The 22,900-nt window shown below is 43.1% G+C and overlaps 1 protein-coding gene across 4 annotated transcripts; it reads left to right on the top strand.

Moving 5' to 3' along the window:
- The first annotated feature begins 423 nt into the window (after window positions 1–423).
- On the top strand, window positions 424–16,907 carry cnot10 (CCR4-NOT transcription complex, subunit 10). 4 transcript variants are annotated; one of them, XM_076889670.1, is made up of 19 exons: window positions 424–643; window positions 2,158–2,249; window positions 2,970–3,131; window positions 3,212–3,362; window positions 5,574–5,710; window positions 6,461–6,529; window positions 8,816–8,899; window positions 9,062–9,179; window positions 9,343–9,492; window positions 11,952–12,154; window positions 12,918–13,039; window positions 13,408–13,587; window positions 14,844–14,924; window positions 15,023–15,136; window positions 15,325–15,455; window positions 15,536–15,568; window positions 15,779–15,903; window positions 16,299–16,374; window positions 16,579–16,907. In XM_076889670.1, the coding sequence occupies exons 1-19, from the start codon at window positions 628–630 to the stop codon at window positions 16,719–16,721; spliced, it is 2,187 nt and encodes a 728-aa protein (XP_076745785.1). In that variant the 5' UTR covers window positions 424–627; the 3' UTR covers window positions 16,722–16,907. The 4 variants fall into 4 exon arrangements, with proteins under 4 accessions (XP_076745785.1, XP_004571388.1, XP_004571389.1 ...); XM_004571331.4 differs by having other exon boundaries at window positions 425–643; window positions 15,776–15,903; XM_004571332.3 differs by having other exon boundaries at window positions 425–643; window positions 5,571–5,710.
- Window positions 16,908–22,900: the final 5,993 nt, after the last annotated feature.

The raw sequence follows: 22,900 nt of genomic DNA, 5'->3' as shown, positions 1-22,900 counted from the left end.
GGGCAAGACACTTCACCCGTTGCCTACTGGTGGTGGTCAGAGGGCCCGGTGGCGCCAGTGTCCGGCAGCCTCGCCTCTGTCAGTGAGCCCCAGGGTGGCTGTGGCTACAATGTAGCTGCCATCACCAGTGTGTGGATGACTGGATATGTAAAGCGCTTTGGGGTCCTTAGGGACTAGTAAAGCGCTATATAAATACAGGCCATTTACCATATGAAACTGGACTTGGTGTATGGTGAACTTTATCAGGCTATATTTTGGTTTTTAAGGCAGACTCATTTGTTTGGGACGATTTGAGTGTTTTTTAACGCTTCAGTTCACACTCCACACCAGAGGGTGGCAGTATTTCACCATTTTGCTGTTTGCCAACCGCCAACAAAGGAAGGAAGAAGAAGATTTTCCTGACACGCGCATATCGACAGGGGGCGGTACTGCCTTATCATGCGACGTTTGAAGCTATCGCCAAACAGCAAAGAAGAAACAGTGCCGTGATAATTGGATAGATTTCTGCTAGGCTAACCTCTGTGTTTGAAAAGTTTCCACATTTATTCGTTATACTGGTGTTGTTTTAGTTTATCGCAGTAACCCGGTCTGGTCTACTTTTAATTTTCTCTTAAGAAGCCCTCAGAAATGGCAGAAAATACAGGTGAGTGTGAAGATTACCCAAGTAGCTTGCTGTGGTTGACAAGAGCTAGCTTTAACCCATTAAGCAGACCCATTTGTCTCTCATGAAAAGCCGCCCATGTATTTCACTGGGATTTACTCATGTCTTGGTCTTTCAGTCTTTATTTATTGGTGTGTTCTGGATCCTCGGGATCCCAATGACTTCTCTCGGTTAACTTAGACGGTTTGTGTGCTGCAGCAGGCGCTTTTCCCTCTCTGCCTTCGTTTGGGCTAAACTAAGATGAATCAACGGAATTTTAGTCCTCGCTCGTTTACAATGTGAGCTTTATGGTACATTTAATCCAGCCAATAGTAAAACCTCGGTAATTAAACCGTAAGTCCTCGAGCCCTTTCAAAAACAGTCAGCCGCTAACAGCTAGCAGCTAATGCAGCACCAGATTAGAACGAGTAGCCCTTTATTATCGATGTACACGTACGACGTTGTCCACGCCAACTGTGTAGGTATAAAATAGAAACAGTAAGACAGCAGGAATATATACAAAACAAGAGAACGGCGCACATTGGAGAACAGGTTGTAAAGGACTTGGTCTGAGTGTGTTACTCAGACCGTGGGTGGGATCGTGTCCGATACCAGTGTTGTGCCAAAAGATTATGTCTGCAAAAAACTGATTGTTCGTATTTAAACTGTTATAAATAACTTGTTGGTCTGTAATATGTGAAACATGTCAGATGTTTCCCTCACGAATGATATCAAGTCAGTTAGAAACAACATTCCTGTAACAAAGTACAAGCCACAATCAGTTTTTAGCAGTGACTTTTTATATTTAAAAAAATCTCGTTAAGATTGAAACTGTCTTTAGTAAGACTAATCTGGCCAAACGGGAATTGCAACAAATATTACAACAGTTCTGTGAACATATTTTAAGTGGAGGAAAAGGACTGGATAGGTTATAATGCAAGTACAACACACAGAGTTTAAAGATACTTGAAAAACAGGTAATATTTAAATTTTATATATAAGCCCTTTGTAAACCCCGTTCACTGAGGCGATCACTATTTGGCACAACACCGGTCCGAAAGGCTCCAGGGATGAAGCTGTTTTTAAGCCAAGGGCAGCGGGTCAAACAGGTGGGGGGCGAGGTGCAAGGGCTGACCTGTGACAGGAGGAGCAGGTGATAACCCTAACCCTGGCCTTGTTTGGTGAATGCTCTGAACAGGTTGGTTTTATATGGATAAATCATACAATCAAAGAGGCACTATTTATGTAAGCTGGCTTGTTTGTACATTGTTATGCATATTACACTCAGTGGCACTTTATTAGGTACACCCCCTTAATGGAAGTTCAGCAAATATTTTCTTCACATCATCTGTGTGAGTCCATTTTGCTTAATTTTGACTTTTGCTGCAAAAACGTTTCTAAAAAAATTCTCACAAATGTTTATCGTGTAACCAACAAATAAAATATATACTATTTATGGGTATTCACAAATTGGTGTTTCAGCTTATACTTAATATTATTATTTATTTTTAAATCAGAGCAAAATGAGGCAAAGCATGACGGCTCACCGTCCCCGGGGATGACAGACCAGGAGAAGGAGATGGCAGCCAGCGCATACGAAGCATTTACGGTAAATAATCAAACATTTCAACTTAACCCACAGTGTCTTCTGACAATGAATGTGTATATAAAAAAATACTGCAAGTGGTTCTAATTTCTTCTTTAGAGAAGTGAGAGAGATGTGAATATGAACACATTCAGTACTTGGAGCAAAGCAACTGTCACTTTTATGTTGTTTTGCTGTGTTTGTAGAAATGGTCTATATGAGCGTTTAGCTGAGATCTAGAGGTTTCTGTGGACACACGCTGGGACTTATGTTACAGCCGATTCAACAGGATCTGCCCCGTTTTGCCCCCCAGTACCGAGGGTGCTGGGCTCAAGAGGTTAACTGGATAGAGTGGAGGCAGTGTCAGAGTATATTATGTTAACTGTTGCACAGCATGAGGGGTCTTCTAGGTATTTTAGATAGTCTTTTTGAGTGCATCATCTATGACGAGTGAGTCACACTAACCAGAGTAAAATGAGCAAACTGCTCGCTCCACAACAGTATCTCTACCTGAAATGGTCTCAGCCCCTAAAATGTGACACCGTCCACATTTATGAGGCAATTCCAGTCTCAGCCAAGTTTTTAGAGGGCCGTGGAAATCCTGAATAAAATGAAAGTACTCGTAAACTCCTGCTCATCAGTTCACGCTGTATACTCAGGTTTGACCAGCTGCTCTTTTTCTTGTTATTTGTCGTATTTGTGAGAAGAAATCCAAACATTGTGAAACGTTGTTTTTTCTTCTAGGCTGGGAGATGTGACGAGGCGCTCAGACACCTTGAAGCCCTGCAGGAGCTCACTAAAGAGGACTACAAGATTGCAATGAATAAAGCTGTTGTTGAGTTTTACAAAAGCGGTCAGACGACCACAGGGCTGCTGAAGCAGACCCTGATGTCAATGAAGAACCAGGTAATTAAACCGAGTTCTTTTCATAGGTTTAATCCTTGTTTGCAGTAAACTCAGAGCCTGGCTTACTTTCTGTGTTTCAGGTTCACACGTCAGCAGAAGATGTTGATGGTTTGGATGATGTTGAAAATAGTTTCCTGTACTACAATCAAGCTATCATCCACTATTACATGCGGCAGTTCTCTGATGCGATCTGCATCGGAGAAAAGCTCTACCAGTTTCTGGAACCGTTTGGTATGTCGTGCTAACTTCCATGCATTTAATTGGCAGGGTTGTTGCAAAGCATCAGCTCCAGGATGTGATGTTGTCAGCTGCCGTTTTTCTTCTTTGTAAGGCCGGCTCAGTTGTGCGCTCTTTCTGAAATATCTTATTGACTGTGAATGGAGAGCCAGTCCCCTCTTATGTATGTTTAAAGTGTTAAGTTCAAGTGCAGCATGCAACGGTTTTTAGAATGACTTTTATTATTGTCTGTATTGTGTATTACACTGATGGTGACGATACTTTGAATATATGAAATGACAAAAACAATCAGGCAGTACAGGGTAGGGTTTGTGAGACCTTACCTGTAGTTGTATCAGCAGCAGCAGTAATGATGTCACAGTTTTGCTCACACAACAATGAAACAAGTTGGGCTCTTTCCCCGTTTCATCCTGTCAAACAACTGCTTCACTATAGAGACTGTGGTTGAATCAACAATAAGGCTTTAAGCATCAGAGTAAAGATGACCTTAAGAAGTAATGACTTAATGATTTTCTTCACTAATAAAGTTTAAATCATTAGAGAAAAATGACTCGCAGACGTCTCATAGAGATTAGTAGTTTAGTAGTACTGATATGTATATAGACTCTCTGATTGATCTGAGTTAACTTCAGTAATCAAAACCATCAACATGTCTGTGAGATCCCATTACTTCAAGACTGCTCAGAGAAGTCATTAGCTCAGAGAATGCTTTATCTGAAGAGTTTTAGTCAGGCTTCAGAATTCAACAAAGTACAGAAACTGTGTTAGTGAAGGTTAAAATGATCAAATCTAAACAACTTTTAACAGATGTGTCTGTGAAGGTTCTCAGTCATCCAGCTCATTGTAGTCCCAGAACTGAAGAAGCTTCTCAGATGAGAGGTGAAACCTTTTCAGTGCAGACACTTTTCTTTCCAAGCTCCTTAGACAACGTTTAACAGACAGCCGACTGTTGTTATTTATTGTTATCTTAAAAAAGAAAGTAAATGATTGACAGTGGACTCATCTCTGTTTGCCCAGCCAGACCTCAGTGCAGTGTTTCGTACTGTTGACCTGATTTTCTTATTTTATTACCGTGATTAGAGCATACTATTGGAATTAAAAGTAAATGGTAAATGGTCTGTATTTATATAGCGCTTTTACTCGTCCCTAAGGACCCCAAAGCACTTTACATATCCAGTCATCCACCCATTCACACACTGGTGATGGCAGCTACATTGTAGCCACAGCCACCCTGGGGCGCACTGACAGAGGCGAGGCTGCCGGACACTGGCGCCACCGGGCCCTCTGACCACCACCAGTAGGCAACGGGTGAAGCGTCTTGCCCAAGGACACAACGACCGAGACCGTCAGAGCCGAGGCTCGAACCGGCAACCTTCCGACTACAAGGCGAACTGCCACGATCGCCCAACACTGCAGTGCTGCAGAGTCCTCTTAACACACAGGTTAATTATGGAGTTCCACAGGTTTCAGTCTAAGGGCCAGGTCTGTTTACATTATACATCCTGCCCTCAGGCAGCACCACTGCTATGCAGATGATTCCCCGCTCCATCATCAGTGAAGCCAGATGACACACGATAACCTCAGTTTTTATCTAAATTTAAAAGCAGGAAATTTGAGGTGTGTGTGTGTGTGATCTTATCTGGCTTCATGGAATAATAATAATAATAAAGCAGTGAAAATGTATACTATGTCTTTAAATGTTATACATGGAAGCATGTGTAATGTTAATAACTGGTCCTATCATGGAACCCTGTGGGTTTACATGGAAAAATTGGAGTGCATCAGGCAGCTGAATCAGCAGTAAATATTTCATACCTACTGATCTCTAATATTAAGGACAACTGTAACGCTGCACTGATAGCAGGACAAGAGATGAGTCCAGTGTCAGAGGCCGTATAAATGCTACTGGTAACCTTCCCAGTACTTGTTCTGTACTTTGGTGACGTGTGAAACCTGACTGAAACAATCAAACCGCTCTTCTGCAGATGACTAGTTGCTGTTTTAGATGATGTTCAAAGACCTTGAAAAGCCTGGAGACCCAACTCAAGACCACGTTAAAAACAAAGTCTGGCCCCTCGGGACCAAAGTACGAAGGAGTTTGGCTCAGGACTTTTGCACAGTTTTGTACTGCTAATAATAATAATGGTTGTTGTTTTTGTACTTGTAGTAGTTGTTGTTGATGTCTTATGTTATTTCCCCTAGAAGAAAAGTTTGCACAGTCTGTGTGCTTCCTGTTGGTGGATCTCTACCTGCTCACCTTCCAGCCAGAGAAGGCCCTCCACCTGCTGACTGTGCTGGACAAACTCTCTGTGCAAGGAAGCAACAAGAACGGCAAAGGAGAGGTAGACACAAATACAGTCTGTGTGATAAAAACAGGAATGTGCACAACAAAAGCAAACCCATTAGTGTGCACATTCAAGATCGTCTCCTCGAGCAGCACTGCAGACACCTGCTGCTGCTTATAGAATACTCCCTGATAATCTGTTCTGTGCAAACTCACAGACTTTCATATCAGCGTCTGTTGTAGCCAGAGATTTCACTCCTGAAATCTGAAATGAAATCTCTGGCTGTGCCCACAAATCTTTTTCCAGCATCCATGGTGTTATGCATCAAGAATGTGTCTCACAGCTCAGACTGTCCATCAGGAGTTTTTCATGTGAAAGGGTCTGAACTGTTGGACGCACAATGCAGTGAAAAAAGTCACTTTTTGAGCTACAGTTATCGCTCACCACCTTCCATATTTATTTAAGGCATCTAAAAACATATCAGCGCTGAAAGCTTTGCAGCTGCAGCTTAAAAGGTAACTTTGAAGAGTCACAGTTGTGAGATTTCTTACTACAGTGAGCTGAATTCAGTTTGCAGTGGTCACAGTGTTTGAAGAAGAACAGTGTACTCTCTTACAGAAAATGTTTCTATCAAAGCAAATGAATCTTTCAACCACAAACAGAACTAACATCAAAGAGTCGATGAATAGCTGAGCTTTAAATGATTAAACTGCAAGGACCTTAGTCATGAAGCTGTTTCTTAGGTCACCGACTTCACAAGTTTAAGTCTGTGAAATGAAGCTGACTAAGTTCTGTGCTTTATTTCAGAAAGATGGAGGAAACCAGAAGGCCGAGTTAGCAGCTATGATTGAAGCAGCCAAATCAAAAATTCACCAGGTGAGAGCTGGGTTCACCCATGTTTCACTCTTTAACTGCTTCAGCCTTCGTCTGCATGCTCTAACTCAGGGGCTGTAATATTTGTAATGCATGCTTTTAGAGCAGGGTCGGCAACCTTTCTGATGATGAGTGCATCTAACATTTCCTCAGAGGTCAGTGTGCCGTATGACTGCATTAGCAATAAATCTAATAACACTCTATATGAACAGTTACTCACTATATAGAACAACGTTATAGGATTATATTTGTTCACAGATGTTTGCAGCTGTCAGCGAATAGTTATCAGCTATTTAGAAACAAAACACTTTTAATCCATAACAGCAAATGAACTGAACAACAGAAAATACAAATGCTATTTATGGTCTCCTCACAACAATGATAAGAAAAATAAACTGGGCCAATATGGCATGTTTGTTAATACAGAGACACACATGTTACTGTGATCTCTGGTCTCCCACTCAGAGACACAGGTCTCCCAGTGTCCAGCATTCAGACCTGAGGACTCATGTGAGAGAAAACCTGCTCACACAGACATGTAGAGCCAAATACTGTCAATAAGGCCTCTGCAATGTTCTGAAGACAGTTAAACCTGTCAGGTAGTGACGTCCAGCAGGTGAACATGCAGCTCCATGAACACACACAGCTGTGGAGTCCAGCTGCTTCGTAGTTCTGCAAACTTTGACCCCACAGAGTCGAGCTGTTCAGTTCAATCAGCTGCATTTCGATGTGTCGAGCCAGTTAATGCGAGACAAATCCAGCTGCTCATTAAAGCTTCTGGTTTGATCAGAAAAGAAAACATTGGTCCAAACAGCTGAAAGTCCTGAAAACACATCGTGAATTCTGTCTCGAGTCTACGGATGTATCCGTGTATCTCCGCGGTGCTGATGCTGCGCTGAGCCGACAGCTGCTGAAGCTTTTGAAGTGTCAGAACGTGAAAATTTCAACATCGCTTGAAAAAACTACCAGCTAACAACGTCCCTGTCACCGCTAGGCTAAGTGATTTTTAGCCAATTACAAGTTGAATCTGGTAGTTGGGGTCGTTAGCTAAGATACCGTCATTAAGAATGTGTCTATGGGACACATTAGTTGTGTTGCAATTTGCGATGTGCACCGCTGGCCCGGCCATTTATTTTTTAATGCACCTCTCAGATTAACTCACTGCGTGTCGTGCCCAGGGCTGGACTGGGACAAAACATCAGCCTGGACATTTTGACTAGAGACCGGCCCCCCAGGTATAAAAGCCATAAAGCCTTTGAATGAAAACAAACGCTGTGGTGACAGTGATGTACAGTCTTGTTGGTATATGTGTGATTTCTATACATTTTACATCAGATAAAAACTTTGGTTGTAAGATTCAGATAATTATTTATTAAAAGCAAAACATTTTAAATGAGAATAAGAAAGTATTTCTTTGTGCCCCCCTCTCCCTGTTAATGCCCTACCTGCCCCCCTGGCAACACTTTGCTAGATCCGCCCCTGCACAGTTACCAGCTGTCAGCTGCTTAGAAAAGGATGCTGGTGTTATTTGTCTCTCAGAAACAGTTCATAACTTCAACTCATTCATGTCACCTGAAGGGTAAACCTGTTCTGGCTCCAGCAAACATCAGCTGATACTAGAAATTAATATTAAATACATTCTAACAACAGCTGATCAAGCTTAAACGTGCTGCTGTTGTTTAGCGCTACATCCGCTGGTTTCCTCTTTCTGGCGCAAAGTGGGCGATAAATAAACAAGAGAGACGATCAGCTGATCATTGATCAGTTTCATGATTGAAGTAGAAACAGGAGAGAGAGGGTGAGAGGAGAAGAGGCAGCTGTGCAGCAAAGACACAGAATAAATCCAGCTTTGTGTTCCTTTTCCCCTCAATACGAAACGTGTAATATTTTCTCTGAATGAGGGACCATTCCATTTTTCAAGGAGCCGTTGGCAACTCTACTAACCTTATGAATAAAATCAAGTTCACTATCAGTAACATAGCACCCACCCAGCTGTATTTAAACTCCGTCATGCTTGCTAGTAGCAGTACGAGTTATTGCAACTGATTGTAAAAAGTCAGCAGAACAAAAATAAACTCCACCTAAACTTGGTTTATATCTGACCCAGAGAGACTGCAGGTCATAACTTCTTACCTGAAGTTCAGTTCACCTGACACTCGGACCGGCGGCCGCCTCGGGGCTCTCCTCCTGCCTCCCCTTCCCTCATCCACCTGCTGCCTCTGTGGGAGCTGTGGCACGCGTGCCCAGGGTTGCCGACCCCTGTTCTAACTGATGTTGTCCTTTCTGCAGTACAAAGTGAGAGCGTACATTCAGATGAAGTCCTCCAAGGCCTGTAAAAGGGAGATCAAGTCAGTGATGAACACAGCAGGGAATGTAAGTCTGCTTGTTAGTTCTAATGTAAAGGGGAGAGGATGCAGTATGCCTTATGCGATTGGCATATGATGCAATTTAAAATTTGTCTCAAATATTTCTTTGGGCGCTGCAGTTCATTGGAAATTGACTTTGCTTCCACGCTCTCTTGTTCTCTGTCATCAGTCTGCACCCTCACTGTTCCTCAAGAGTAATTTTGAGTATCTGAGAGGAAACTACCGGAAAGCAGTGAAGTTGCTGAACAGCTCCAATATTGCAGAACATGCTGGGCCCATCAAGACAGGTAACGGCTGCTCGCAGGATCATTTGGCTTTCTGTTATAATCCTGCTGTTTACTTTGTCGTCCTCAGGTTTTGTTGCCTAATTGCATTTCCAGATGTTGACGTCATTACTGGGGTAACTGGCTTTCATGATTTGCTAATTGCATGCGTGTTGTTTTCATTTAGGTGAATGTGTTCGATGTATGTTCTGGAACAACCTGGGCTGCATTCATTTTGCAATGGGGAAACACAATCTCGGCATTTTCTATTTCAAGAAGGCTCTGCAAGAGAATGACCACACCTGTGCACAGCTGGGAGATGGTAGCAATGGCCAGTGTAAGTGAAGGCAGTTCATGTATCTGTTCTCTTCCACTTATCAGGATCCCAGAGGGCCTGGAGCCTATCACAGCTACCAACAGGGCACGAGGCAGGCTGGACAATAATGAGTTGACCTAACCCCAAGAAATGCGAAGCCTGAGTACCGCGAGAGTAACCACGCAAACAGAACATGCAAACTGAAGCCCGAAGGTGGAGTCAAACTCCTTACCAACAGTGCTAACCACTCCACCAGTATGCTGCCCCAGTTTACTTATATTCTATGCAATTTTATTTATATAACACAAATTCAGAACCACAGGTGCCTCAAGGCACTTTATAATGTATAGAAGCAGCAAAAACCATAGCAATCAAACGACTTCCTCTGAGTGAGCACTTGGTGACAGTGGGAAGTGAAAAGCTCCCTGTTAGCAGGGACAGACCTCCGGCAGCTATCTGCCATTACCAGCTGGGGCTGATGGCGGAAACTTGGGTAACCAAGTGAAAGATATACACATTACTGTTTCCCACAGTTGTGTCCATACTCAAAATAAAAAGTATTTAGGTTTGAAGAGAATTTGAAGATTTTCCCATTTATAAACAAAGCTTTGGATACCAGTAAAACCAAACCGAAGCTAGCATAACAGGAGCAGCTACCGAGTGTTAGTAGTTTGTGTTTAGTATTACTATGACTATCCTGTTAGTGCTGTTTCTATCCTTTCACGTATACATCAGTTCCTCTGCTGTAAAACCTTCAGATATGTGCACATAGTTGGTATTATGGAGCCAGTGAGACAGTTGTGAAAGCCAGCATTAAGCCTGTGATTATATTAGGTTTTATATTTTAGGAAGGGTGGGGAAACAAGTTTCACTGCTACGTACTGTCAGCAAAAAGATGAAGCTGAATCTGGCCAACCTTGTTTGTTGTTGGTTATTTTTATTTATTTATTTTTCGGCTTTTGTTTTAACTTTTGTGAACTGTGTGTTAAATAACAGATTTCGTCTGTAATACTTAAAAGCCCGAGACTGTCACGTTTCACCTGGTAGGAAAAACGATAACAAAGAGCACAGCAAACCTCGTCTACCAGCTATTATGGAAAAAACTGGTACAGACTTTGATGGTAAAAGATCTGAGAAAGCCAATGAAGCTTGCAAAGAAAGCGACTGGACTTCCTTACTTTTTTTTTTTCTGTTCTCTATTTTTATGAACCTCTGCAAATGACAACATCACCAGAATCCTGTCCTGGGACATTGTAGACACCCTGATTGTCATTTACACGCATTAATGACCACGTTAACTTCAAGCAGAAAATACATTTGATCGTTTCTTCTTTCCACTTTTCTTTGTGTCTTCTTCTTCTGACATAATCCATGTAGCAGAATCAAATAAGACAAACAAATTATTATACCCTGAAAATTAGTTGGCCAACTACATACAGTCTGTCGCACTAAACTGAGGGTTTCACAGAACCAGAAACTATTACTCTACCAAATCTGTCCACCCAGTTTTTCCAGAAAAACTTACATTTGCCCAGCTCTAGTCTGCCAGTGAAGGTCACCATTCCCATCATAAACATTATGCATCACTTCAGTCCAAACTTGCTGCTTACGGGCCTCTGTCTTCAGCCAATCCCTAGTAATGGATTTTTTACTAGTGACTAACATGATCCTAAACATATCAACTTTGTACGTGTTTGTTCCCATGTAAAGGAAGTTGAATGTAAAAACAATACTTTTAAAACCTTTCTATGCAATTCTTCAACTCCTGCCAGTACGGAACAATTTAGAGACATTCCTGGAAGACGTGATAACGATTGGCTCAAACTCAAACCTGAATCGATAACCTCCCTGCAGCCGCTTTTTCTCATTTATGTGTGCTTCACTGCTCGCTTTCAAATTTTCCAGTGCTATGTACAACTTTAAATGTTTTGGGGGGGCTTTTTCAGCTTTATTTGATAGATTCAGTAAAGAAACGACAGGAAAGTGGGGGCAGAGAGAGAAGTGGGGAAGACATACGGGCCACAATAATTAAAGGACCGTTATTTCTAGATTTTAATTCGGAGAAGTCTGGCGGCAAATTTACTCCCAAGTATGTCAGTTTGAATCTGTGCATTATACCCTGAGCCTTGTGAGTGGTTGATATAGTTATCATTTTTTCAGTGTCTGTCACCCTGCTGATCTTTGTTGTTACGCCTCAGCTGTAAAGGCTGATGGGTTATTGCCTTCGCCCAGGAAGTTGGGTGGGGGGCGTGGACACGCATGTTCATGAGTGCAATGACTCAAGAACAAGATGATGTAGGATTTAAAATTCACAGAAGTAATTTGTTTTTATCCCCTTTTGGTTGTTCTTGTCTTGTGTTGGACTTGTTCAGCTTTGACACAATAGAAATGTTTTATATTGGTATGTATTTTGTGTTTTTACACACAGGTGTAAGTTATGTGTTCCTCAGTAACAAAAAGTCCTTTTCTTTTGTTTTCAGCTAAAAAATTCACAGGTATCCCGATGTGCGCTTTACTAGCCAACAAACGCTACGAGCTGTTGTATAACTGCGGTATTCAGCTACTGCATATTGGCAGACCTCTGGCAGCATTTGAATGTCTGATGGAGGCGGTGCAGGTTTACCACTTCAACCCTCGGCTGTGGCTGCGGCTTGCCGAGTGCTGCATCTCTGCTAACAAAGGGGTATGTTTGTAAGATGTGGATGTTTTTGAGCATTTCGATGGTGACCTTTCCTTTTTACCTGTTTATTCTTTGTCATTTTTACCCCTCAGCCGTAAAAGGCTAACGGGATGTTGTTGTCACCCTGCTAGGCCGGCAGTAATGGCACCCAAGTTTGTGAATGCAAAAAGTCTTGGACAAGCTTAAATCTCTGACCTTGACTTCAAGGTCAAAGGTCAAGTGTTCTCAAAATCTTGTGAATGTGATAACCCAAGAAGAACAGTTGAAATTCATGCCATAGGTGCATCCATTGAAAACCTTGGAGTTCATATCTTGAGAACAAAGTGACGTCAAATTTTCAAATTGATACCGTACGTGTATCTAGTAGGAAGCCAGGAAGCCAAGGGTACCACTGGCTACAGTATGGTTTAATAATACTTCCTGGTTACTGGTCCGCAGCAAAGCCCCCCCACACACCAACCCAATCAATGTTATCATCAAGTATGCTGATGACACCGTGGTTGGGTTCATCTCTGATGGAGATCAGATCAAACTGCTCTCACATGTGCACATATTTTCTCCTTTATTATTTTTGATGCCTATCTGGTGGCTCAAGGATACATAAGGCCGTCCTCCTGTAATGGTTTTCCTTTCTAACTTATTCTACCATGGACAAAATATTTCAGCCACACTACTTTAGTCAAATGTTTGTTTGTTTTTTGCATCTTTGAATGGATTTATGGGGGTAAAATCTAAAATTATATCATCTTTATTTTCCAATTTCAAGGGTTCAGAGCAGGAAAGCAAAGGTTTGCCTTGTAAAAAAGGTATCGTTCAGTCTGTTGTTGGCCAGGGCTACCATCGCAAGATCATCCTGGCGTCCCAGTCCATGCAGAACACCACGTACAGGTCAGTGCTCACTACCCATAAATCCACACGGAGCCAATAAATTACACACATGACTCCTCGATAACAGAGTTCTGCCAGTTTGGTTTAAACTATCGGGGTCCACAGTATGAAACAGGAAGTGGTTAGCAAAAGCTGTTTTTTGTTTTGTTTTAAAGCATCTCAGCCTACATACAATGATTACAGAGTAACATACGTTACATCAGTTGCTACATCACTGACATGCTGGTTATTGTGTTTCCACTATCATGTCATGAAGTTATCATATTTAACAGGTTGTCCATGTGTACATTTTAACATCCAATTGATATTTAATCTTACTGTAGTTTAATGTGAGGTAGACTGACCTCATAGTGTTTGTCTTTGTATAGTGAGGGCCAATCAGCAGCTATTCCAGTGGCCAGTATGGAGTTTGCAGCTATCTGCCTGAGGAATGCGCTGCTGCTGCTGCCTGAACACCAGCAGCAAGAACTCAAGACAGAGAACAGCTCCAAGAACTCGAGTCAGTCAGGAAGCACCGAGAGTGGCAGCGAGAACAGCGACGCCTGCAGGTCAGACACGTCTGTCCACCCCACCCACCTGTTACAGAAAGACAGTGATGCCTTCTTAACTCGCTGGTTCCAAACTATATTTCTGTTTTTCCATAAAGTGTTCCTGTTTGTTCTGTATTCCCAACACATCTCTCCAGTGATTATGTTCAAAAACTGTACAAAGTCACACAATCTGTGTGTAAATTTGTATTTACTGCTGAATTTAAAATGCACACTCTCTGCTGCATACTGAGGAGGACTACAACTTAGAGTCCTTAATATCCGTCATAATGTCAAGAAATATACACTCATTAAGTCTGGTACTTTCGTGCATTATATAACTATGATGGAAAAACAAAGAATAGATCTTATTAATATCGTACATAATCTTTAAAATGCATTTTCTGGATTTCTTTTTTGCTATGCATAAAGTCATGTAGCATCCGATATTAAGGATCATCAGGTTAGATTCCCAATGCTACCCAGTGCAAAATGATGTATAGAGATGGGAGATGTTTACATAAACTGAGGCTCTAAAACTACTACATTATGGTTCATATCTCTCTGGCAACAAGGTCACAGAAAAAATTACATATTCTCCCAAGATCCACTCAGGCTGTGCTTGCAGCTTCAATGAAATGATGCCACAAAGACGAGCCGCAGCTAACAGCACACTGTGGATGCCTGGTTACACCCAGACTGGCCTAACAGCAACAACATCCTTACAGTGACGCCTTCAGCTATTGGAACATTACCTTCCTCTGCATGACAAGTTGGATCCACTCAGTCATCATAGAGTCATGAACACAAACTGCAAACACAGCTCGTCATTCTGAACGTCAAAATGGGGTCAAAATATCAGCTGCTGGTCAAGAAGCGTGCACACCAGACAGGGCGGCCTGACCACTGCCTGGGTTGACTGCAAGAAAGCCTGTAACTCAGTGCCACACTCGTGCACACGGTGTGTCCAGCCATCTCACCACAAAGAGCAGACACAGCTGTAGATCCAGGAGTGAAGCTAAACACCGGGAGTCAGTGAAACTGACCAGTTGATCCAACCCACCAGGATCTACAGTGAAGAGATCTGGAAGTCACTCCATTACAGGGAAGAGGATCTGGACTGAAGGGTGGAGTTGCAAGGAGACCTTCATCTCAGAATGTTTTCTGATGCAGGACTGAGAAACGGTGATGGCTGAATTGTGGTGGCCTGTGATTCGGTCACATTAAACTGTCAGAGCTGATATGTGCTCTGATGGAGGGTCTGTGTTTCTTTGCAGTGGAAAAGGTCAGGATGCTGATAAATTTTTGTCCGCTGCTCCATCTTCTCCTCTTAGAAAACAGGAGGTAGAAAACCTCAGGTAATGATGCTTTCCGTATTCTCTGCTCATTTACACGTCCTGACGGTTCATGTCATTAGGACCAAAATGCCACTCGTTGATTCTCGCTGTGTGAGTAGGTGCTCCATCCTGGCCTGCAGCAGTTATGTAGCGTTGGCGCTGGGAGACAACCTGATAGCCCTAAACCACGCCGAGAAGCTGCTCCATCAAACTAAGCTGTCCGGATCGCTCAAGTAAGTGGTTACAGGTGGGGAGAAGCTTACAGGATCCTTGTGAAGTGATTTTAAAAATCAGAAAGTCTGTAAAAAGGATATAAAGTCTGAGAAAGAAGGACACAGAAAAGAGTCCTGTCATTGTACGATCAGGGTCTTCATGTACTTGAGTGAGTTAACTGTTCTCTGTTTGGACCTTTTCTGTTCAGGTTCCTCGGTCACCTCTATGCTGCCGAAGCCCTCATCTCATTGGACAGGATTTCCGACGCTATCGCTCACCTTAATCCAGAGAACGTCAGTGATGTGTCAGTGGGCATGTTGATGAACGAACAAGACCAGGGTGCGTGGGCTGAAATCATTCCTCGCCTAAACTTTTGCTGCAGTCTTGTTTTCACTGAATAATTTCCTCTCTGTCAGCAGGGTCCGACAAAGGAGATGAGCCTGTTGAGTCCTGTGAGTTTGTTTTTAAGCAACGTGTTTGCTTTTGATTCCAAAATCTTATATACAGCATAACATTGCAGCAGGAAAATAACGTGTGTGTGTGTGTGTGTGCGCGTGTGCTCGTGTGTGTGTGTGTGTGTGTGCGTGTGTGTGTGTGTGTGTGCGTGTGTGTGTGTGTGTGTGTGTGTGTGTGCGTGTACGTACGCGCATGTGTTGCAGCAGGGAAGCAGACTCCACTGTGTTATCCCAGCAGTGTGACATCAGCTCGAGCTATGATGCTCTTTAACCTGGGCAGTGCCTATTGTTTAAGGAGTGAGTACGACAAGGCCCGCAAGTGCCTGACTCAGGTAACCATGGCAACTTTATGCAACTCATGTCCAGGACTGGCCAATCAAAATCTAGTTACTCTGGCATTAGACATGTTACTTCATTGTTGCAGTGGTTCGAAGAAATGTTTTTATGGGGAGAAAAGAGAAACTAATAAACGTTGAAGAATCTGGGACGATCACATTTCAGTGACGATGTTGATCAAACTGGTTGCTGATTGTTTTTGCTGCATTTTATGCTCGACAAATGTATTAAAGCCTTTTTAAAATTCATTTTGGAAACTGTTACTGTTCAAAAGCATCTGATTCGCCCCGTTTCTTTAATGCTGTAATTATGTGTGTAACCCATCAGGAAGCTTAAAGCAGTGAGCGTCCCGACAGTTCAGTAATAATTTAATTTGTGCTGTCACCATCAGGCTGCGTCGATGATGAACAGCAAGGAGATCCCACCTGAAGCCATCCTGCTGGGAGTGTACCTGGAGCTGCAGAATGGTCAGTGAGCTGCTGCGTCACCAGTTACACCTGTTGTAACGTGTTTTTCGCCTGACGCCCTGTTTTGGTTGGGTTGGTTTGTCACACTCGTATTCCACATATCAAAGCGTCGTATTGGCTTTGCAAACAGTGGAAACAGGCTGAGCTGTTGTGTTTGTGAGGGCATTTTAAACCTGATCCTTGAATGTTATGTTTGGTCCTCAGGAAACACTCAGCTGGCTCTGCAGATCATCAAACGCAACCAGCTGCTGCCTACCACGCAACAGAGAGTCTCCCCGGACTTCCGTAAGAAACCCATCCAGCCGCTCCAGTTGCCCTCATCTTTTACTCAGATCCAGAGGAAATGAGCCACCTCACCCATTCCAGACCACACATCCTGGCCGAACCTTGATATTTATGAAGCTGTATGAACTGAGGGGACTTTTGACACCATCTGCGTTGGTGTCAAATGGCCGAGAGAGCGGCCTCTTTTATTTTCACTGTATGAGGAATTTGTGTGTGAAGAATGAAAATAAATTTTATTTACTGAATCACATGTGGCTCGGTTTATGTTTGCCTGGGAGGATGTGGAAGAGGACAGCGAGGGGTGTGTGTGTGTGTGTGTGTGTGTGTGTGTGTGTGTAAAACATTTGGATTGTAAATGACTGCGGAGGTGTAGTTGGTCTTAAATGGTTAGCCTGTCCATCTGTAGTCTTTGGGTTGTAGTCCGGAGATCTGGTGGAAGTGCGTCCAAAGTCTCGGGCAGAACGTCTAAAGGCTCAAAGTCTGAGTGAGGCGAGCAGGTGGAGAAGATCAGATCAATATCTGTCTATGAAGCCAGATAACACACACCAATGAGTTAAACTGCAGGAATGTCTTAAAGACATAAAGACCTGGATGGCCGCTAACTTTCTGCTTCTTAATTCAGATCAAACTGAGGTTATTGTACTCGGCCCTGAAAAGCTTAGAAATATGGTATCTAACCAGATTCTTACTCTGGATGGCATTACCTTGGCCTCCAGTAACACTGTGAGGAACCTTGGAGTCATTTTTGACCAGGACATGTCCTTCAACGCACATATTAAACAAATATGTAAGACTGCTTTCTTCCATTTGTGCAACATCTCTAAAGTTAGAAATATCCTGTCTCAGAGTGACGCTGAAAAACTAGTTCATGCATTTATTACTTCCAGGCTGGACGACTGTAATTCATTATTATCAGGAAGTCCTAAAAACTCCCTGAAAAGTCTTCAGCTGATCCAAAATGCTGCAGCAAGAGTACTGACAGGGACTAGAAAGAGAGAGCAGATTTCTCCTGTTTTGGCTTCCTGTTAAATCCAGAATTCAAAATCCTGCTCCTCACATACAAGGTTGTAACTGCTCCTGAAGGTTTTTCATGTTCGAAGTAGAATAAAGGGCCAACTGATGTTCAGCCAGTATTTTAATCTTCTTTTCACCAGCAAACACCGTGAAAAACTATGGTGAAATGATCAATAAAAACACGGATATTACATCAGCAGAACAAAAATTACAACTCAAATAAAAGATACACACAAAGTAAATGCACCAACATACCGTGTGCACCTTTCTACTGAACATTCATGAGCAATTGTAGTCCATATCTTCTATATTTCCACCTTTTACACAAGCCAGCATTCTCTTTCTGGCTCGAGCCTTCAGTTTCTGGTGACATGTGCACTTAATTGAGCCTCACCCCAAAGCATGCGCACCACAAAGTGCCACACTCAGGCCCACCAGTAGGTGGCGACAACACAACATGAATCCAGATTAAACACCAAATTTTGAACATTGCAATCACATAATAATTACATTTCAATGCGACGGCTACAAAGCTCTTAAATAATCAGGCCCCATCTTATCTCAATGACCTTGTAGTACCATATCACCCTATTAGAGCACTTCGCTCTCGCTCTGCAGGCCTACTTGTTGTTCCTAGAGTATTTAAAAGTAGAATGGGAGGCAGAGCCTTCAGTTTTCAGGCCCCTCTTCTGTGGAACCAGCTTCCAGTTTGGATTCAGGAGACAGACACTATCTCTACTTTCAAGATTAGGCTTCAAACTTTCCTTTTTGCTAAAGCATATAGTTAGGGCTGGACCAGGTGACCCTGAATCCTCCCTTAGTTATGCTGCAATAGACATAGGCTGCTGACATGCTGAACAATCAAATGTTGAGTATCTGTTGATCTCAAAACTGGATTATAGATGGCAGACAGTTGGTGTCATAAGCCCCGCCCTCTGTTCAAAGATGGTCATTCACAGTGGACACAGATGCTTCTTTCACTCCTCTTTCCAATCATCTGTCCTCTCTGTCCAAAATGTGAACATCGGCATCCTTGAAAGAGTGACCTTTGACCTTCAGATGCCGATGAACAGCCGAGTCTTGGAGGTGACTCTTCTGTTGTGCTATGCACTTGTGAAGTGGCTGTTTGGTCCAATGTAGAGTCCGAGCCACACTGTACAGCACATTGTTAAGTTTGTCTTTGAGATGAACCAGTTTGTGTGGCGGTCCTAGCCTGTTCGGCGCCCTGGGCGAAGACTCCCTCTGCATGAATGAATGATGGGCTTGGATTCACAACATTATGAATGAAATGTGCTCTATTTGGAAGCAGCCGGCCCCTCCCCTTTCCACGGGTTGTGTGTGAGACATTAAATCATCAAAATATAAATTATAAATTGTTATTGATCCTTTGCCCCGAGTCCTAAAGTGCATATTTATTTTCTTACTCTTCTTATATTTATTGTTTGTTTGCTTGCACTGCTGTAACTGGAGCCTCGTCGTCTCGTCTCTCTATATGCTGGACTGTATGTAGCAATAAAGTTTACTTTGACTTCAGCAGCGAGCATGCGCACTGAGGGCTCTCGCGCTCACTTTTCGCGTATAGAATTTCGAAGAAAACCCAACAACATGGGTGCAAATTATAAGTCTGCATCATGATGTCTGCTGTTTTCGTGTTTGTTGTTTTGTTTTTATTTTGCGATGTTGGTTATTAGACGCTGCTCCCTCCAGCCCCGCCCCGCCCCGCCCTCTCCCCCACCCACTTGAAACGTAAAGGCAAATAGGCGGAGCGGTTAGTGCTACGTTTGTGCAGATTTGTGCAGGTAAAATTAGCGTTTGTGCTGCTACAGTATCTGAGATATTAAAAGTTATATTTTTTGCTGATGACATCACCATCCCCCCAGACTGCTCCAAAACAAACCAAAATGGTCTACTTTTTTAGTGCTACATTTGTGCTGGTTTGTGCAGGTAAAATTAGCGTTTGTGCTGCTTCTGTTTTAAAGATATTAATGAAAATGTAAAGGTCAACCAGCCCCCCCACATTACCCAAATCCAACAAAAGTGGTATCAAACATTCGTGCTACGTTTGTGCTGCAAAGATTTTCGTTTGTGCTGCTATCATTTTAAAGATATTAATAACAATTTCTAGAGGTCATCAGAGGTCAACCAGCCCCCCCACATTAATTAAATCAAACAAAATGGGTGTCAATCAACTGTGCTACGTTTGTGCTGGTTTGTGCTGCTAAAATTTTCGTTTGTGCTGCTTCTGTTTTAAAGATATTAATGAAAATGTAAAGGTCAAAAGGTCAACCAGCCCCCCCACATTACCCAAATCCAACAAAAGTGGTATCAAACGTTTGTGCTACGTTTGTGCTGGTTTGTGCTGCAGAAATTTTTGTTTGTGCCGTTATTATTTTAAAGATATTAACAAAAATTTCTAGAGGTCAACCAGCCCCCCCATATTAATGGAATCAAACAAAATGGATGTCAAACGTTTGTGCTGGTTTGTGCTGCAAAAATGTTTGTTTGTGCTGCTAACATTTTAAAATGTTTAATAAAATAACGTCTTGATGCGTGCTTAATCATCCAGGTAAGTAAATCCCAAAAGGTTGATTCTGTTCATCTGGACATTTTCAGTTGGAGAAACGTTTCGTCACTCATCCAAGTGACTTCTTCAGTCTCAGCTGACTGTAGGTTTCCCCAACCATATAAACAGTACATTTGCATAGTGAAGGAAACTAGCGCCACTGAATGAACAATGTGCTGGGGGGTTAATTCCATGATTGTTAGTATGCAAATTCTTATGACCATTGATCAATGACAACTAATCAAAGCCTATTGATCAATGGCCATGAGTACCATTCACAGAAAGTGGGGAATGGCTACAATCACAGCATTGTAGGATGGCGAAAGATGTACCCTTGGGCCCCCCTTCTCGATCCAGAGATGGTCAGCATCCTGACAGCCCGATGGACGAAGCTGTCTCTCAGTCTGCTGGTTCTGCCCCGGAGGCTCTTCAGTATCCTTCCTGATGGCAGCAAACTGAAGACGCTGTTGAAGGGATGAGTGGAGTCACCTGTAATGGAGAGGACCTTCCAGATGAGGCAGGTGCAGTAGATCTCCTGGGGAGGGAGGCAAGAGAGGTCCCCACAATGCTCTCTGCTGCTCTCACTACCCGTTGTCATTTTTTCCTGCAGAACCCAATGCAGGAGTCATACCACACCAGTGATGCAGCTGGTGTGGATACTCTCAACTGTGCCTCTGTAAAAGGTGCTCATAATGGGGGTTGAATCTCTTGTGCTTCTCAGTTTGCAGAGGAAGTAGAGTCACTGTTGGTCTTCTCCACATTCAGGGACAGGTTGTTGTTGCTGTACCACTCTGGCAGATGGTTAACTTCACCCCTGTAGTAGATCTCGTCGTGGGTCAGCAGAGTGAAGAGAAGGGAGCTCAACACACATCCTTGGGGAGCCCCCGTATTCCGTGTTCTTGGGCTGGAGGTGTTGCTGTTGACCCGTACTGTCTGCTGTCTTCCTGTCAAGAAATCTAGCAGCCCGTTATACAGCAAGGTGCTGATCCCCAGCAGATCCAGTTTGTGAATGAGTTGCTGGGGAATGATGGTGTTGAATGCTGAACTGAAGTCTATGAACAGCACTCTGACATATGAGTCTCTAGTGTTCAGATGTGTGAGGGCTGAGTGAGGGGCAGTTGAAATTCCATCATCGGCTGAGCGTTTTGACCGGTATGCGAACTGAAATGGATCCAGGTTGGGGGAAAGCGATAATTTGATTTGATGCACGACTAACCGTTCAAAGCACTTAACTTAATAATGATGGAGGTGAGTTTGACAGGACGGTAGTCCTTAAAGCAGGAGATAGATGACTTCTTGGGTTCAGTAATGATGGTGGAGGGATCTCCACACACTGTCTGGGGATTGTGTCACCACGGTCTGTAGAGTGGGCTTGTAGTCTGTGATGGTTTGTATTCCTTGCCACTGCCTCCAAGTATCTCTGCTGTCGCTGAAGCTTTGCTGTAGCTGATGCCACGTGACAGGTTTGCCCTTGCTGTTCTTAGACTCACCTAATTCCCGGCTCTGAAGGCTTGCATTTTTCAACTTTAGGAGCATTTAAACCTGACCTGTGAGCCATGGTTTCTGATTGGCCCAGACAGTGATAGTCCTGGTCTCTGTGACATCATCGATGCATTTTGGGATGTAGGCAGTGACAGTTTCTGTATATTCCTGAAAGTCTGTGGTGTTGTCGTGTGTGGCAGCCTGTGGTGGAAAAGCAGTGCCTCTGAGGACCCTTCTGGCCACACCTGTACCTGCTTACGAACTGGTTTGGTGACTTTGACCAGGGGCCTGTGGGAACCCATGGCACACCTAGATTCACCCTGTGGTGGAAAAGCAGTGCCTCTGAAGACCCTTCTGGCCACACCTGTACCTGCTTACAAACTGGTTTGGTGACTTTGACCAGGGGCCTGTGGGAACCCATGGCACACCTAGATTTCTGCCTGTACTGACCCTTATGCAAAATAGGTGGAATTAAGACAGTTCCAAAAGCAAACACAACTGATCAGTGCTGAGAGTGGTCCTGTTGCTGAGGTTGGGATGATCCTGTAATCTCTTATGAACGACCTCCAACGCTTCTATGACTGGGATGCAAGTGAAGACAGATGTAACATCTCTCTCTCACTGTACATGTACTGTTTATAAAATTAGGGAAACATAACCTGCACAAACAAAATAATTTGCAGGATAAATGTTTGACATCAATTTTGTTCGATTTGAAGAAGGTAGGGGGGGCAACTTCACTCACATGTGTTTATAAGGTTGGGGAAACCTGCAGTCAGCTGAGACTGAAGAAGTCACTTGGATGATGACGAAACGTTTCTCCAACTGAAAATGTCCAGATGAACAGAATCAACCTTTTGGGATTTACTTACCTGGATGATTAAGCACGCATCAAGACGTTATTTTATTAAACATTTTAAAATGTTAGCAGCACAAACAAACATTTTTGCAGCACAAACCAGCACAAACGTAGCACTAAAAAAGTCGACCATTTTGGTTTGTTTTGGAGCAGTCTGGGGGGATGGTGACCTTTGAATGACCTATAAAATAAAGTTTAATATCTCGAAAACCGTAGCAGCACAAACGCTAATTTTACCTGCACAAATCTGCACAAACGTAGCACTAACCGCTCCGCCTATTTGCCTTTACGTTTCAAGTGGGTGGGGGGTCAGCTTCACTCTG

The sequence above is a fragment of the Maylandia zebra genome, linkage group LG11 (genome assembly GCF_041146795.1).
Source record: "Maylandia zebra isolate NMK-2024a linkage group LG11, Mzebra_GT3a, whole genome shotgun sequence".
Classification (NCBI taxonomy): Eukaryota; Metazoa; Chordata; class Actinopteri; order Cichliformes; family Cichlidae; genus Maylandia; species Maylandia zebra.
This window is presented reverse-complemented; position numbering and strand designations above follow the sequence as displayed.